The sequence below is a fragment of the Arvicola amphibius genome, chromosome 11, assembly GCF_903992535.2.
Source record: "Arvicola amphibius chromosome 11, mArvAmp1.2, whole genome shotgun sequence".
Classification (NCBI taxonomy): Eukaryota; Metazoa; Chordata; class Mammalia; order Rodentia; family Cricetidae; genus Arvicola; species Arvicola amphibius.
In genome coordinates, this window is record NC_052057.2 from 21296675 (window position 1) to 21309672 (window position 12998).

The 12998-nt window shown below is 45.9% G+C and overlaps 1 protein-coding gene across 1 annotated transcript in view; it reads left to right on the forward strand.

Moving 5' to 3' along the window:
• Positions 1-1134: 1134 nt before the first annotated feature.
• The window catches only part of Wwtr1 (WW domain containing transcription regulator 1), a 115120-nt gene continuing 103256 nt past the window's right edge, over positions 1135-12998 (forward strand). The window contains exons 1-2 of the mRNA XM_038348261.1: positions 1135-1377; positions 1718-2152. Of these exons, the coding sequence (XP_038204189.1) occupies positions 1722-2152 (431 nt within the window). The 5' untranslated portion in view covers positions 1135-1377; positions 1718-1721. The remainder of the gene's footprint in view (positions 1378-1717; positions 2153-12998) is intronic.

The following is a 12998-nucleotide window of genomic DNA, read 5'->3' on the forward strand; positions in this document are numbered from 1 at the left end:
ATTGCCTCTTTTAGCTTATCTAATAACCGTCTATTAGAATCTGCGGGTCGGGTAGGGGCTTCCTGGAATTTGACTTAACGCGGCCACCCTTTCTTGGAGAGAGTCCTTAGGAGAGAAGGAATAGAGTTGAGCAGCTGGCAATGGGAAGGGCAAAGCCGCCTCCCTCTTCCCGGCAGCTGTCGTACCAGGCCTGACCTCCTTTCCCCCAAAGGCAGGCAGGGGTCTCCACCTCTGGCCCGGGTCCAGTCGGTGGGAGGCTGGGTGGCTTTTTCCGGGTCACTGGCACACCCTCTCTCTCCTTGCCACCTGCCCCGCTTCCATCCCAGTTCCAGGCTCCCTGGAGGGACTCAGGGACATTCCAATCCTCCCACTACCTTCTCAGACGCCGCGGGAGAGGGGAAGGGGGCGCAATTGCTTGGCCCTTCTAGAACCCAGCTTTGTCTCGGTCTATATTTTTTTTTCTTCCAACCCCTAGTATCCCGATTCACCCCGTAGAGGAAACTAACGATTGATGAAAGGCTTGAAGGTTGGTAGTTTACTACCGACTTTTTGGCGAAGACGCTTCTTCAGCAACAACGGCGCTTTTGGGACACCGTCTGCGCTTTTGCAGACAATTGAAAGCCAAACCGCCAAGTTGCCTCCTCACCAGACCAAATATGGTCACAAGCGCTAAGCAGCCTTCCGTGGAAAGTCTGGCCTCGCGGGTGTCTCCCTGCGCCAGGGTGCGCCCCGGCCCGACCTCTGGCAGCTCCGCGCCCAGTGCCGCGAGCCGGGGGCGGGGGCGCAGCGTCCTGGACCGACCCTTTCTGGGCCCTGGCCCCTCAACAGCATACCCTCCGTTATTCTCAGGCTTGGATTTTGTCCATAACCCCTTGATTTAACAGGCTTGAGCCATTTTCTCTTTGATCCCGCCCCAAGTCAGTGGTAAACTCAAAGGAATGCAGATAGAGCGCTCGGCGGGAGAGGTCGGCGCGGCGGGGCGGGGGCACGGTCTCTCTCGAGCAGCCAAGTGCCCAGCCCACCCCCGCCAGCCGGGCTTGGGTGGGAGGAGGAGGAAGAGGAGGGGCGTGGGGCAGGCTGGCTCTGGCCAGGAGGTCATGCATAATTCAACAGCTCCACTTTCGGCCCGCCTCTTTCCTAGGGGTGGGAGTTTGCTGCAAACTTTGTTTATGGGACAGTCCGGGAGCCTTGGCGGCCGCGCTCCTCTGTGTCTTCTCTGTCGCCTCCTCGCGTAGTGCGAGCACTCGGGGCCGGCTCCGGGGATGTAAGAGTCCAAACCTTCGGCTGCTGGGAATCCGCTCAGGATCTGCCAGCCGGGGCCGAGTTCCAGCTTGCTAGTTCGGGAGGCTCCCAGGCTCGGCTTCCCCGCGTGTCCAGGTAGCGCCCTCCGGGTCTCGCACCCTCTCGGGAGCCCGGCTCTTCGGCATCCGCGGTCCCGGCGCCTGGGGTCGGCGGTGGGTGTGTTGCTCAGGGGAGGCTGCGACCCGGCCTGATGCAGGCACCCCCCCCCCCCCCTACTTTCCCCAGCCGCTGCCTGCTCAGGGTAGCTTCTTGGCTGCCGGAAAAGTTGCATAATCTCGGAGGCCGGGGCGCCCCCTCCCCCACCGCTGGTCCCTCGACCCGTACCTAACTGTCTCTGAGTTCTCTCTGTCCTTCCCAGACCCCCCTCCTCTGATTCGAACTAAAAGCCTGAACTGATCTTTCTTTTCCCTTGCAGAAAGATGAATCCGTCCTCGGTGCCCCCTGCGCTCCCGCCGCCAGGGCAGCAAGTCATCCACGTCACGCAGGACCTCGACACGGACCTCGAAGCCCTCTTCAACTCTGTCATGAACCCTAAGCCCAGCTCTTGGCGGAAAAAGATCCTGCCGGAGTCTTTCTTCAAGGAGCCCGATTCTGGCTCGCACTCACGCCAGTCCAGCACCGACTCGTCGGGCGGCCACTCCGGGCCTCGACTGGCGGGCGGCGCGCAGCACGTCCGCTCGCACTCGTCGCCCGCATCCCTGCAGCTAGGCACTGGTGCGGGCGCCGCGGGAGGCCCTGCACAGCAGCACGCGCACCTCCGGCAGCAGTCCTATGACGTGACCGACGAGCTGCCACTGCCCCCCGGGTGGGAGATGACCTTCACCGCCACTGGCCAGAGATACTTTCTCAAGTAAGTCAGCCGCGGCCAAGAGGGGCACAGTTGTGTTGCCCAGGGCGCTATCGCGTTCGTGATGTGTGTGTGCGCCTGTGTGTGTGTGTGTGTGTGTGTGTGTTGGAGAGACAGAGAGCCTGATTGAGACTCTTCCATGTTTCTTAAGAGATCTGCAAAGTTGGAAAAGTAGTTGAACTTGACTAAAAGCAGTTTCCGTGATTTTAGGCCCTTAGCTCCCGAGCTCAGAGCTAGGTCTATTAGCATAAGATAACAGGAACGTTGGGAGACCTTGGAAGAGAAGGTTCTGCCGGTGAGTAGGTGGCCAGGGTTCTTCAACCACTCAGGAAAAGCAAGCCGGAAAAGATCACAGCGCCTAGTGGGTTTACCTCTCCCAGCTGGTGATGTAATGGCCACACAGCACAGTGATGTAATTACCAACTGCATTGTAAAGTAGTTATGGGTTGGACCAACAAATTGTGTGGAAATTGGGTCAGGAGTCTTATGATGTTGCACTTGGTAACCTGGAATACCATCCCATCAGGAATGTGCATTGTCATCCTTCATGTCACATTGGTCTAGCTTTTGGATGCACATTAGATTCAGTTTTTGCGTATAGGTTTTACAGAAAAAAAGTGTATTTTCAAAGCCGGGCGGTGGTGGCGCACGCCTTTAATCCCAGCACTCGGGAGGCAGAGGCAGGCGGATCTCTGTGAGTTCGAGACCAGCCTGGTCTACAAGAGCTAGCTCCAGGACAGGCTCTACAAACTGCAGGGAAACCCTGTCTCAAAAAACCAAAAAAAAAAAAAAAAAAAAAAAAAAAAAAAAGCGTATTTTCAAATGCTAGAAGAGATTTGCATGTCTGAGGAAAAAACAAGCTGGAACTTGAGTGGTTCTTAGAACCAGTGCGGTCATCATAGGGGTCAGGCTAGCAAAGATCTGGATGAAAATTGTGGCTGAACCACTTGCTGCGGAATCACTTCGGCTTGAAAATGCCGGAGAACTCATGGCTTAAAGTTCATTTTAGAGCCCTGTTTCTTTGTTGAAGGAGCCTTGTTTCAAAGGTTCAAGTGTAAGACAACTCGTACTATTTTCAAGGTTAACCAAACTCTTCTTTGACGTTTCATCTCTGATACTTTGATTTGAGGCCCTAAGAGTGAGCACGTGGTGGTAAATGAGGTTTATTATGCACAAATCTGAGATTTATTTATTCCTTCCCCAATCCCAAAGCTATTGACATCTTGTGCATATTCAGATTTGTTTTGCTGGCGGGTGGTGGCACACGCCTTTAATCCCAGCACCCGGAAGGCAGAGTCAGGAAGATCTCGGGTCTTGATGAATTTGGAGGCCAGGACAGCCAGAGCCAGAAAAAATGTGTCCAGTAACAGAAACAACAGCAGCAAAGGTTTTATTTTATGTGTATGTGTGTGTGCCTGGGTGTATAGTGTATGTATCACATACATGGAGTGCCCATGCAGGCCAGAAGAGGATATCTAATTTCCAGGAACTGGCAGTGTGAGCTGCAACTCCCTCCCCTAATTTGGGATTAGGGTGCTAGGAACTGAACCCCAGTCCTCTGCAAGAGCATCAAGTGGTCTTAACCACTGAGCCATCTCTCCAGCCTCTTGGGAATACTTTTTATTGTTTTTATCTTTGTTTTGAAGCCAGCGCAGTGGCCTTTTATCCCAGTTGGTGTCTGGATTATTGAGCCATGGTGTAGACATGTGCTCAGTGCTTTGATCTCTAAATAGTGGTAGAAGTCAGGTATGTGATGTAATAGCATAGCATTTTTCTAAGTTTACAAAGGAAGATATTAGTGTTCAAAATATTGTGTATTAAGTTCACTTAGGTATGGCTGGAGAGATGGCTCAGTGGTTAAGAGCATTGCCTGCTCTTCCAAAGGTCCTGAGTTCAATTCCCAGCAACCACATTGTGGCTTACAACCATCTGTAATGAGGTCTAGTGCCTTCTTCTGGCCTGCAGACATACACATAGACAGAATATTATATATATATATATATATATATATATATATATATATAAAATAAATAAATATTTAAAAAAAGTTCACTTAGGTAAATGCAGCTATGTTCATGATATAAAAATCATATTTCATCATGACTTTCCCTAACAAGGACTTTGTAATAAATATAAGTAGAGTCTCAATAATTTTAGATTGTTCTTTTTGGTCTCAGATGACTTTTAAACTTCTCATGAGTGTACCCGTAAATATAATTATTGAACTAGGAAATAAGTGCTGAGATTGCCTAATGTCTGTGGGAACATAGACAAAAATGACCTCTAAGTAAAAACAAATTCTTTTCTACATGTCTTAATGGTTAAATTTGCTCAGATGTGTTTGTGATTTAGGGCAAAAATAGAAGTTAGCCTTGGGTGTAGAAAAAGTTGCCCTGATCTACAGGCGCTCCTCCAGCTAAACCACGGTGCTTCATTATTTCATTTTGAATTGTCAATGGAGTGTAAACAGGGGGTTGGCCTGACCTGATGTCATCCCCGGAAATTTCTTAGCTAAGTAATTAAGAGAATTTAAGGGATTATGTTTTTTTTTTTTTTTTGTGAATATTGTCTTGTAGAGTAAGCTATCTGCCAAGAATTCTCGATGTCTTTTGAGGGTTTTGCTTGACGTTTGAGTAAGGTAAATGTTCTGTGTCACATTTTGTTACCCAGCCTTAAGGAAAACGGTAGCTGTCGACTCTGGTTGAATTCTCTTGAACCCTTGTTCCTCAGCTTTATCATCTGTAAGTGGGGTTACCTGAGGAGTCCTATTTGTGACTATGGGGAGCCGAGGGCTGTATCTATCAGGAACCAAAGGAACTTAGAGTTGATAAGGATCAGTTTGAGGGTTTGGCCTTGGTGTTTTATGATTTTGGCCGAAGTCATGTTATTTGACACTGGACTCTGACAGAAGTGGACTCCATCTATTTTGAAGCAGGTGTTCTTTGTCCTTTCAACTCTCCCCCCTTTTACCTGTGTCACTAACACACCTGAACCATGGGTTTATGGGGAATGGAGCCTAGACCTCTAAGAGGCTTTTAGCTATCTTTTGTCATTTTCTTAGGTAAGCTAGATTAGTCCTAGGTGTATGACGTCATCACTTTTTTTTTTTTTTATTTTTTGGGGGCAAGGTCTCACTCTGTAACCCTGGCTGGCCTCCAACTCACAGGTTTGCTTTCCCGTGTCTCTGAGTGCTGGGATTAAAGACAGCCCTTTCTGTTTCTTAAAGGTGACTGAGTATTCATGCTTTTGCTCTGCTGTGGCAACCTTTAAGGTACCGGATCGAGAGGCAAAGCTGAGGCCGGGTGGTTTCTCTGATGCCTCTGAGTCCACCCAAGTGCAGCCTGGCTCACTGGGACTGAACCCACCAAGGGCTGTTTTTTAGCTTATTTTCTCAGTGCCAGAGAAGGTTAGATGCAGTTGTGGTCAGCCCAGCCTAATGTGCCGGGAAAGCTAGAGCTCTTGGAGGACAGCAAGTACTCTTAATGACTGAGCCATCTCTTTAGCCCCCCTACTGAGGTTATCATGTATTTTTAAATTTCTGATTATCATGAAATACATGGATTTTGTGCATGAACCAAAAAATAGAATTATTATTATTATTATTATTATTATTATTATTTTATTTTGGCTTTTCGAGACAGGGTTTCTTTGTAACTTTTGGAGCCTGTCCTGGAACTAGCCCTTGTAGACCAGGCTGGCCTTGAACTCACAGAGATCCATCCACCACCACCCGGCAAAATAGAATTATTAAAGAAAATGATGGCCTTCAGTCAACTTTTTCAGACTTTATTCTATAAATGTTATTATAGAAAATAAATAACAATTCTGCAAAAAAAAACTTTCCCCTGCTCATACATGCAATGACATTGACCATTATTAATAATCTTTAATAATAGTTGTGTTTTCTTTCCTTTTTTTTTTTTTTTTTTTTTTTTTTTTTTTTTTTTTTTTTTTTTTTTTTTTTTTGGTTTTTTTGAGACAGGGTTTCCCTGTAGTTTCTAGAGCCTGTCCTGGAACTAGCTCTTGTAGACCAGGCTGACCTCGAACTCAGAGATCCGCCTGCCTCTGCCTCCCGAGTGCTGGGATTAAAGGCGTGCGCCACCACCGCCTGGCTTTCCTTTTTTTTTTTTTTTTTTAAAAAAAGACTGGGTCACATGATGTAGCTGTGGCTGGCCTGGAACTCCTGTCTGCCACTGCCTCCTAAGGGTTGGGATTAAAGTCGTGGTTACCACACCCTGCTGTTTTGCTTTTTCTGAAATTTATTTATGTTTATATGTGTGTGTGTGTGTGTGTGTGTGTGTGGTGTTTATTTATTGGTTTTTCAAGACAAGATTTCTCTGTGTAGCTCTGACTGTCCTGAAACTCACTCTGTAGACCAGGCTGGTCTTGAACTCATGAAATATAATTTTTAAATCAAGCATCTTCACATTGGTAACAGATCTAGTAGTATAGATGTCTTTGGTTGAACAACAGTGGTTTCCTTCAATCCTCAGTGCTCATAGATAAGAACTTTAAACTTTTAAAAAATTACATCTATATTTAGCTTAGGTTTTCTCTTTAACCCTCAGTGATCCCCTGATAAGATAGGGGGAGCCGAGTTCCTACACTAGTTTGTTTGTTTTTTGTTTGAGTTTGTTGTTTGCATGTTGCTTGCCTGCTAGTCATCTTTGTTATTGCTTTGCTTTTTTCTCAACTTTTTATTTATTTATTTTATGTAAGGGTCTCGTGTGTCCCAAGCTGTTTTCAAAGGCTGAGAATTCCCTTGAACTAGTGATTGGTATTCCAGCTTTTCCTTCCCGAGTGCTGCTGGGACTTCAGGCATGTGCGGCCTACCATGCTTAGTGCATATTCTTGAAGCCATGGTTTCACGCATGCTAGGCAAGCACTCTATCAGCTGTACCGTAGAACCGGACATTTTGTCACTTTGGGTAGTGTCCCATTCCGGAAGTCAGTGGCGTTTGGCCGGCTGCTGGTTCTTAAAGGTTGCCGCCCACATTACTGGAGCCAGGAACCTCTAACCCGAATTTGTGCTTTGTCTAAATGTTGAGACAGGATCCCACTGTGTAGCCCTGATGGTCCTGGAGCTTTTTCTTTAGGTCAGGCTAGTCTTGAACTCACAGAACTCCACCTGCCTCTGTCTCCTTATTGCTAGGAATAAAGCGGTATGTATACCATTAATCTCATAAAATCTTTTTTTTTTTAAGTTTCATTGTTCCTATTTTTTTAAATTTATTGTGTGTGTCTGTGTGACTGCCCTGTGTGCTGGTTCTCAGAGGGCAGACAGAGCAGGGTGTCAGGTGTCGTGAGTTAGTGGCAGTTGTGAGTTCTGAGATAGGAACTGAACTTGGGCCGCCTGGAGGAGCGACGCGTGCTCGTCCCCACCGAGCCATCTCTGCAGCCCTTCCTAATTTTTAGAGTTGGAAATCCACAGTCAACATTTCTATGATTTCAATTCTATAAAACGACTCATTCCCTAATATATTAATCAGAATTGGGTTTGATATATTTATTGGTTTGGGTTTTTGAGACAGTCTCTCACTGTGCAGCTTTTGCTAGCTGAGAACACAGTCCGTGTAGTAGACCAGGCTGGCTTTGAGCTCAGGGATCCACCCGTTTCTGACCTTGAGAACTGAGATTGAAGAGGTGCTCACCATTTTGTGGAACAGATTGAATTTTAGCTTCGCACTTGTGTCTGACATTATAAACCCTTAACCAAACAAGAGTGAATATATCCGACCCACAATGAAATGCATTTTTTCTTACTCTTCATTGATTAAATTTACACACCCCCATTCCTTCATATTTTGACCTTTTTTGAGACATGGTCTCATTCTGTAGCCCAAGTTGGCCTCAGATCCATCATGATCCTCCCATTCAGTCCCTGAGAACTTGGATTATAACTTCTGGGTTTCTGATCATGAGTCTCTTTCTTCCTGAGGGAACACTTTCTATTTCCTATTTAATTACTATATATGAATTCTATGTAAAAATAGTTTATTATTATGACATTTTCATACATGACTGTCATGTGGTCATATGCACCCCCATTACCTCTCCTGACTTCCATTCTCCTGATCCTCTTTCTCCTCCCCCATCAGTATCTCATCTACTTTCATGTCTTTTTCATTTTGAGACCCAGTGAATTTAATTGGGATGGTTTACATGGAAAGGGGCTATTTATTTATACACGGCAGGAGGACCTTCCTACTTCCTAGTCTTGACGACACTGAAGAAAATGGCTCTCCCTCCCCAGCAACCAGTAGAATTCCCTCAGGGAGAGACTGGCCCTCAGGAGCTCCACCCTCTAGCAACTGGTGACTTCCTTTAAATACTCAGGGAAGGTGGACCATGATTTTCTAAAATAATTTTTGCTTAGTGTATCTAAGTAACTTTTAGTGTATTCTTTGCCCTTATGGTCTAGGACATATTCCATGCTCTGTCCAGTCCTTCTGGGCTCTTCCACTGTTATAATTATATAACGGTTGTGTTGTGTCAAGATTGAATTCATGTATGGATGAGGTCTACAGGCTTCAGATAGAGAAGTCCTTAGAGATCCTGTGACAGACGGGAAGGGGAACAGTAGTCAGAAAAGCAGGAGGACAAAAGAAGACGCCTGAAAGCCGGGAAAGAGTGTCAAGGAGGAATGGTTAGCACCGCGAACCTAGACAGGTTCAGGGAACATATTCCCCACTGAGTCCACTCTTTCGTGGACTGTGGCAAAGACTGGAGCCGAGGTACTAGATCCCCTCAGGATCTGCTCCCTTTCTGTCTTTCATTAGAAAAGATCAGGCTTCTAAAAGAGAACAAGCAAACATGACAAAATAAAATATAGTAGGACGAAACAAAAACTGTCATATCGAAATTGGTCATGGCAACTGGAGGAAGTGGCAAGGGTCCCAAGAGCAGGCATGAGAGTCAGAGACCCACTCCTTCTCACAGTCAAGAGTCCCATAAAAATACTAAGCTAACAGCTATAATGCATACACAGAGGACCTGGTGCAGACCCGTGTAGGCCCTGTGCCTGCTGCTTCAGTCTCTGTGAGCTCAGACTGTCACATATTGTCTGGTTGTGGGTCTCTGCATCTGTTCCCATCTGGAGGAAGCCTCTCTGATGATGAATGGATAAGATTGATATGAATATACCAGAAAATCATTAGGAATCATTTTATTGATTTTTTTTTTTTTTTTTTTTAAGACCTGTAGGTTTGGCTTTGCTCTAGGTCTCTGGGCTAGACTCTGGTTCTTGGATACCCAAGCAGTGTTATGTATGGGTGTCTTCTGGTGGAGGGGGGTCGTAAATCAAATCAGACATTGGGTGGTCACTCCCACAAGTTCTGTGCCACCGTCACCCTAGTATATTTTGCAGGCAGGACAGATTGTAGGTCGAAGGTTTTGTGGCTGCGTTGATGTTCACATTTCTGTCTCGGCAGCTTGCAGAGTACCTTTTCGCATCGAAGAGACTAAAGGGGTGAGGGCTCTAGGCACCAATTTGACTTTTCCTTGTTCAGGGAGTTGTGTGAGTGTTGTTCCCAACAATGCCCTCCACCCCCACTGTCAGCTGCTGAGAGCAACCCTTTGTCTTAACAACAGCCTGGGTTGTTTTCTTGGTTTCCATGGAAACCCCTTGGCCAACAACTCCATTGCATGCATCTGAGTCCCATTGGACGCCTCACCTGGCCACAAGAGATGGTCAGTTAAGACTCCATATCCCTAGGCTAGGAGTCCTTGTTAGGATCACCTTCGGATTTCCGCTGCACTAGGTTCCCACCCCATCCCCCAAATGCCCACCCAATTCCAGTGTCTCCCTGCACTCTCTCCCTCCACCCCAAACCCCTCTCTCCCACCTGGTCCCTTGGCTGCCATTCCTATCTGCTCCCAGTCAGCCCATAACATCTATTCTATTTCCTGCTCCCAGGTCTCACTGTGTCCTGCTGGCTGGCCTAGGACTCACTGTGTCAACAGGGCTAATCTCAAATTTATGGAATTCACCTGCTTCTGCCTTCTGAGATTGCTGAGGTTAAAGGGAATGGAAGGGAATCAAATTCAGATCCTTGGCAGCAAGGACATCTTGCTGGCTCCCAGAGATTGATTGATTGATTATTTATTTATTTATTTATTTATTTATTTAATAAATGAGACAGAGTCTCTTTATATGGCCGGCTGTCACTATATATGTAAACCAGGCTGTCCTTGAACTCACAGCTCTTGAATGGTGAGATTAAAGCTGTGTGTTACCATGTCTAGCTCAGTTCCTTTTTTATTAGAACCAGATTATTAGGCCAAAAGTTCTTTGGCTAGAAGGGAAACTTGTCAGCCTCTAAGACCACAGTGGTATAAGTGGTGGATTCTAACCTTCATGCACAAAGCTGTGGTTCGCGAAGATGAGCTGGGGGCAAGCGGCAGAAACGTGAGCTGTGACTGAATCCGAGAAACCGGTCTGGCTGTTTGCGCTCATCAGTCTCAATGAGCTTTGCGCATAAGGAGAGGCTGCGTGAAGCTACAAATGGTTGATCTTTTAAAAGGGGATGTTGTAAGAAAATAGGCGTGATTCTTGTGAAAATAGGCATGGTCTTTGTGACTGAGGGGGACCCAAGAAGCTGTGCTAGGACCCTTGTGCTGTCATGGGTTTTCTTTTTTTTTTGGTTTTTCGAGACAGGGTTTCTTCTGTAGCTTTGGAGCCTGTCCTAGAACTAGCTCTTGTAGACCAGGTTGGCCTTGAACTCACAGAGATCTGCCTGCCTCTTGTCATGGGTTTTCAAAGCAAAATTTTTGGGAAAGGGTGGGCAAGTACGATAAGGTTAGACAAGTGTGTGGACTCAGGAATACTTAGGAAAGTCTTGAGGTGTTTTGTAGACAGATGCCTTCGTTACAGGATAGATCATCATTGTTGCCTGGGTTTGCGGCGGGATAAAAGAGCTTCCTTGAAGCATGGCTTGCTTCTTTAAACACATTTAAACTCCAGCTCATTGTCCAGACCTACACACCTTGACAACAGAACCATGACCGTGTGTCTTCAGGTAGCATCGAGCGGTGTTCTTCTTCCTGACAAGCTCCGTGACGCAGATGATGGCAAGCGAAGACCGCTCCTTTTGTGGTTTTGCCAGGCTTTGTTCTTAAGCATGAGAGTGGTCAACTTTGGTTTGCTTCTTGTCTGGAGCCTGCTTGGATGGCTTTTAAAACCTGTTTGTTTCACCCATCAGCCAACTAGGCCTTACCCATAATTCCCGAACTTTGATTATGGGGGTTATTATCAGACAAGAGTGTCTTTGTCAAGGAGCACGTTTAATACTCTGGGGTCTAGCGTGACTAGCGGATGTAAATTGTATGGAAGTAATTAAATGTGAAGGAAATGTCATGTGGGCTGAATTTAAATGTACAGACTTTGTGGCATTGATTTTTTTTTTCCCTTTCTTTCTTAAACTTATACCAAGAAGGACGGAAAGAGAAAAATAAAGGTTCAGAGAATTAGGGAAGCAGATACGGGGATCAGGCTCCGCCCGTCTCTGCTGGTTAAAATCTGAAATCGGGAGCGGGTATTATGTGAATGCCATTGCCCTTCATATGAACCCTTGAGTCCAGATGCCGGGGAACTCGCTGTGCTGGGGAGCTTGAGCCTCTTCCCAGCCAAGTGTCTTATCTCCACATATCTGTGTGTCCATCAGGGGAGTGGGTTTTTTATGTTACCAGGCAGGCTTGGAGGAAGCCATGTAACTGATGCCTGTTTCTCCAGTTTTGCTCCATTTTCTTCATAGGAATGCCCCAAGTTTTATACAGAGGGGCCCCTCTTTAGATTTCTGGGCAAGAGCCGTGCATTTCTCTCCTCGCATGGGATGTCCTCTGCTTCCGTGCTTGGCTTTTTTAAGACTTAGCCAACTCCATCTTCTCCCTAACACCCTAGAGGACCAAACAAGTAGAAAGTCTCTCCGCCTCTTCCAAATTCCCATAGTAATTTAATCTGTACCATGCAGTATTTGACCATTAAAATGTTGTGTAATGCTAATTGTCAAAAGAATGGACTTAAATTCATTTCCCTGACTTGGCCTCTGAAAATATGGACTCGGTGTTGTGTTAGTTTTAGCTTTATGCACATCGATGCAGGGAAATACGGTGTTGACATAGAACTATGTTTTAATTTTTTTTTAGGTGTGTGTTGTGTGTGTGTGTATGTGTGTGTACATGACTGTAGTGCCCAAGGCCCAAGGAGGTGTGTGTGTGTGTGTGTACACATGACTGTAGTGCCCAAGGAGGAAGGCAGAGGCATTGGATCCCTGGAGCTGGAGTTATAACTGGTTTTAAATTGTCCCCTGTGGGTGCTGGGAATTGAACTCAGGTCCTTCAGAAGAGCTTTTAACCAAGCCATCTTTCTAACCCTCGAACATGCTTTTGAAATCATCACTACATCACTGGGTGGTCAGAGGTGAAAATGAACACGTTCAGATTTGATACAATAGTACAAGTCTGATTTGCAGTTGGCTTGGTCACAGCAGATTCCCCTTGCCTGCCCTGGTGGAGGGGACCTCTGCTTTATTTTCATTCTTTATAAGTAAGTTCCTGTGGATAAACCAAATGTTGACTACTTTGTGTTTCCTGAGTACCTACCTTAAAAATTCAATTAATGGTTCTTGAAATAAATACAACTGATTTTTCACTTCTACTCATTGGTTCATTTGATAATTTTCCAATTGATATTTGTTGGGCTCATTTTGTGTCCCATCATGTTTAGAATAGTAGATATATACATTTCTATCTATCTATCTATCTATCTATCTATCTATCTATCTATCTATCTATCTATCTATCTATCTGTCTATGGTAGATTGCATTCTGTAATATGTTCTACTGTTACTGT